The 4,455-nt window shown below is 37.4% G+C and overlaps 1 protein-coding gene across 1 annotated transcript; it reads left to right on the top strand.

The window, feature by feature from the left end:
• The first annotated feature begins 1,576 nt into the window (after positions 1–1,576).
• Positions 1,577–4,135, top strand: rplp2 (ribosomal protein, large P2). The gene is made up of 5 exons (XM_034684648.1): positions 1,577–1,701; positions 3,321–3,444; positions 3,544–3,592; positions 3,688–3,798; positions 4,007–4,135. The coding sequence occupies exons 2-5, from the start codon at positions 3,322–3,324 to the stop codon at positions 4,081–4,083; spliced, it is 360 nt and encodes a 119-aa protein (XP_034540539.1). The 5' UTR covers positions 1,577–1,701; position 3,321; the 3' UTR covers positions 4,084–4,135.
• Positions 4,136–4,455: the final 320 nt, after the last annotated feature.

The following is a 4,455-nucleotide window of genomic DNA, read 5'->3' as shown; positions in this document are numbered from 1 at the left end:
TGATTTTTCAGGTACTGCTGTTTAAACTAATGCGTGGTATTCAAACTGTATGCCACTTTAATTTCTCACACTTTTCAAAGGAGGTTTTATTACATTTACAGCTTGGCCTACAGCTGTCTCACCGAAATATTATTTTAAAGAAGATTTATACTTAAACTGATATAATCAACTTATTGTTTATACTTCAGTAAATCTACCCAAGTGTTTTTATTCCCATATCTATCAGCAACCCCCTGTGGTGTACTAAGAGGGCAATCGTTGCCCCTGGTGTCCTCATGTATGAAAAAAACTTGCAGAAGGGCCCTCTTGGATGCCTCTGTAGTACATAAATCATTATAAATATCTACCCTTCCAGTGGATCTATCCATCCATCCATTATCTTGACCGCTTATCCCGTTAGGGGGTCACGGGGGGCTGGAGCCTATCACAGCTGGCTTCGGGCAGAAGGCAGGGTACACCCTGGACAGGTCGCCAAGCTGTCACAGGGCCCCTTCCAGTGGATGAAAATTAAAAACAAAACAAAGTTTTTCCATTGGATACAATGTGTTAGGCTGCCCTATTGGTGACTTAACCCCATTATAAATGTTTGGTTATCAAGGTCTCTGAGTTATGTTAAGTACCCTATTCCATAAACTGTTATTTTTATTTAAGTGTTAAATCAGTTAATTCTATCTTTTGATTTACATTGAACCAATCACTTTTAAAATGACCATGTTAAAACTGTATGTTGACAGCCCAGAAACCAGCCTGATGTGCAATTTCATCAATCACAACTTAATGTAACTGGTGCTGCATGGCCTACAGGAGGTGCCCTTTTTATTTCTTTTCACCCCTCTTCTTCCAACAGTCTTGGTATTCGCTACTTAGCTACCTCAACATTAAAAAGTGCAAGAATGCTGCATTAGGGTACTGTTATTCTGACTTTTTTGCAAGATTTTTGTATACTAGGGAGAATTATCTTTAATTGTTGCAATTTTCACTCAAGCTAAACCTAAATAACTCCCATCACTGCTGTTACATACAAAATCAGCAGGTTCTTATATAGCTGTAGTTTTTGCAGCTCAGTGTAAATTTAAAAAATACGTATACAGTATAGACATATTATAACACTGTAACACTTACAAGTACGGAGGAGAATTAGGGCCACTGGAAAAAAAAAAATGGTCAAATTTGTTTTATTATTATTTTTGTTCTGAGAAAAAAGTCAGAATTCTGACTTTAATCTCAGAATAATAATAATTAAAAGAAAATTGACCTTCATTTTTTTTAATTTCTCTGGTAGCCCTAATCCTCTTCCGTAGACAAGTTGTCTAGTAAGTACAAAAATTGATAGCAGGAGATAAAGTGAATTTTAAAAATGAAAATTCATGTACTGTAACATTTGGTCTCAGTTTCCCTGTCATCCTTTAAGATTGAGAGAATGAGATAAAGCTTTAAAAATAAAAGATATTAACATCAAACGCAGCACGGTTTTCAAAAATGTGTATACTTTACATTATTAATTATAATAAATAAACTGATGAAAGTCAAATATATAAATCTATCTGTTTCATTCATGTGAAATGTTTCTCACACACGTCGGTCACCCAGATGGACCAATCAAGTCATCGCATTCCACTCTTCTCCAACTTCCGGTCCCGCCTCTCTCTCTCTTCCGGATTTCTTTGCGTGACCGACGTTTCGTGTCTGTTTAGACTTAAAGTAAGTGAATTATGTGTGCAAATGAACTGTATACGCCCTTAATTTAACGCATGAATATATCTTTAATGTGACGTTCGAGTGTACTGTTGATTTGAACAGCCAGAATATCGTAGTTCTGAAGAAGATGAAGCCTCCATCACAAATAGAGGACAGCTGCAGGGAAGCACGAGGCGCCATGCTTTATGTGTCAGCTGTAAAATTCAGTGGTTATCAATCACAGGCTGGACTCATGTACAGACGCATCCAGTAGAGCTCAAAACATTTAAATCCAGCCTCTAAAAATCGGGTTATTCCTCTGCTCTGTCTGTCAGTGTGAGATCAGTGTGAGATGCATCATGACAGCTGATGTACCAAACAGGAGCAAATCAAAAGCGTCTAAAAATCATAAGAAAAAAATAAAACTCAAATGTTGAGAAAAAATATTTAAAAAGGCTGATGTTTGTATTATTAACAATTCATACTACATATACTTACATAGGTTGTTTTTGCATGATAGTGAAAGGTAAAAATAAACCTGTCAACATCATAATACATGGATTACTGCCCCCTAGTGGTGAGTAAAAGCACTGAGGTCTAATGACAGGAGACTTGTTTTGAATATTAGGGTACCACTGTATCAGGAGTCTTTAAGAATAGAAAATTATATTTAAATTAGTGTACTTTTTTTGTCTGACAAAGTGATGCAAGCTGTCGTGCTTTTTTTTTTTACTTTTTAAAATGTATCTAACCAGGGAAAGCCTCATTCAGATTAAAGTTTAATTTATAGAGTGTCCTGATCAAGACAGGCAGTGGCGCATTTTAACAAAGTTAGACATACAAAAAAAATAATTAAAAACACAGTTCAACATGGTTTGCATATGATAAAGTCATGAGTTAAACAACTACAACCTGATCGTGTAATGACTCCCAGAATCTGAGCTGGAGGAGCAGCACAACTCTTCAATTTCAACATTTACAGAGAGAAAAAATCAGGCCTAAAAATGAGTCAGAGAGATGACTGTAGCTCCCAGTATTTTTCAAATGAATAAAATGACATAAGAGAGATATATGATGAGACAATTAGATCTTAATTGGTTCATTTGATAAATATATTTGGAATATGACTAGATGGGCGTTTATTGCTATTATTGTGCAATCAAATCATCCCCTGGGAGAATAAGTGTAGCATTAAGATCTACAAATTATTGTCAACATTCATATAATAATTGTTCAGCATTGATTTAATCAATAATTTAGCCAATAAAAAGAATAGCATATGCCAATGACAATTTAGTTGTGCCAAAGTTGACGTATTAAAGCCTGTTTAAGTCCCTCTGACTGTATAAACACAAGTTTAGGAGGCAGAAAGCAAAACATCCTTATTGTGTTTTGAGATTCAAGAATAAGAATGTTTGTCAATTTCCAATGACTTGTCAGAGTAGTTTCTGACTGATTGATTAATAATCTACCTGTAATTAAAGATCTAAATGATGGAATAGGCTATTTCAGCAAAATAAACCAGCACACAAACCCTCTTAGTTAAGTTATGGTGTGGGGGGTGAGTTATTTTACTCTGATCATGCTGCATTAAAGTTTTGCACACTATTCACATGTTATTCTTTATCTTCCTGTCTTTGCAGAATGCGTTACGTGGCCGCTTACCTCCTGTCCGTGCTCGGTGGAAACACCAGCCCCTCTGCAAAGGACATCAAGGCCATCTTGGGCAGCGTAGGAATTGAGGCAGATGATGAACGCCTAAACAAGGTATGCTGTTAAACAACAATATATCACCTGAAAACAGACACCCTGAACATACTGCATAGCATAAGTTTAACACTTACATCTCTCTGTACGTGTCTGCAGGTCATAAGTGAGCTCAATGGGAAGGACATCAACGAAGTCATGAACTCAGGTGAGAAGCTTCTCAGTGATTAGTATGAAAGGTTTGAGATCTCTGACATAAACAATGCTTAATACTCGTTTTTTGTTTTTTTTTATTCTCCTCAGGCCTTTCAAAATTAGCCTCCGTACCAGCAGGTACTGCTGTGGCTGCTCCTGCCGCTGCCACTGCTGGTGGTGGTGGAGCTGCTGTAGCTGGTGGGGCTGCACCTGCTGCTGGTATGTGTACACCCCACATTCTTAGCTGGGGTTTAAAAAATAGATGTTTGTGGTTCCTCTCGGATGGCTTAAAGATCTGAATGCATCACATGTTCAGATTGAAAGATGACCAATTCAGTGGTGCATTAAGCAGATTAAAAGCACTTTGTTTGACGTTCTTGCTGATGTGTTTGTGGTATTGACTCTTTTCTTTTTGTCTCACTTTCAGCGGAAGAGAAAAAGGAAGAGAAGAAAGAGGAATCAGAAGAGTCAGACGAGGATATGGGTTTCGGACTCTTTGATTAATCTCCTTTCTCTGTGTTCAAAAAGCAATAAAAATGTAAAAGGTTTACACACATCTCATCGTCTCAGTGTCCTCTTTTACTGCTTTAGCTCTCATTATGACTCTGCAAAGGTTATCATTCCTGCTAACTGTATCTAGAGATAAATAGTCTGCCTACTGATGATGAATGCTGCTTTGTTGCAGGCTAAAGATAGTCCAGACTGTGCAACCTGTCACTATTAGCCAATCTGGACCCTGCATGGGGTCAGTCTGTCCTGCTGTTGGCCAGATAAATGAAACTACATAATGGCTCAGGCTTAAAGGGACAAGCCATGACTCAAGTGTGAACACAGCACAACAATTCAAAAACACTTCAACACCTCATGACAATTTGA

The sequence above is a fragment of the Notolabrus celidotus genome, chromosome 1 (genome assembly GCF_009762535.1).
Source record: "Notolabrus celidotus isolate fNotCel1 chromosome 1, fNotCel1.pri, whole genome shotgun sequence".
Classification (NCBI taxonomy): Eukaryota; Metazoa; Chordata; class Actinopteri; order Labriformes; family Labridae; genus Notolabrus; species Notolabrus celidotus.
This window is presented reverse-complemented; position numbering and strand designations above follow the sequence as displayed.

Coding starts and splice junctions, on each gene's coding strand:
- rplp2 (XM_034684648.1), top strand. CDS start 3,322: ATGCGTTACGTGGCCGCTTACCTCCTGTCCGTGCTCGGTGGAAACACC. Junction 3,445..3,543: donor ATGATGAACGCCTAAACAAG/GTATGCTGTTAA, acceptor ACGTGTCTGCAG/GTCATAAGTGAGCTCAATGG. Junction 3,799..4,006: donor TGGGGCTGCACCTGCTGCTG/GTATGTGTACAC, acceptor TCTCACTTTCAG/CGGAAGAGAAAAAGGAAGAG.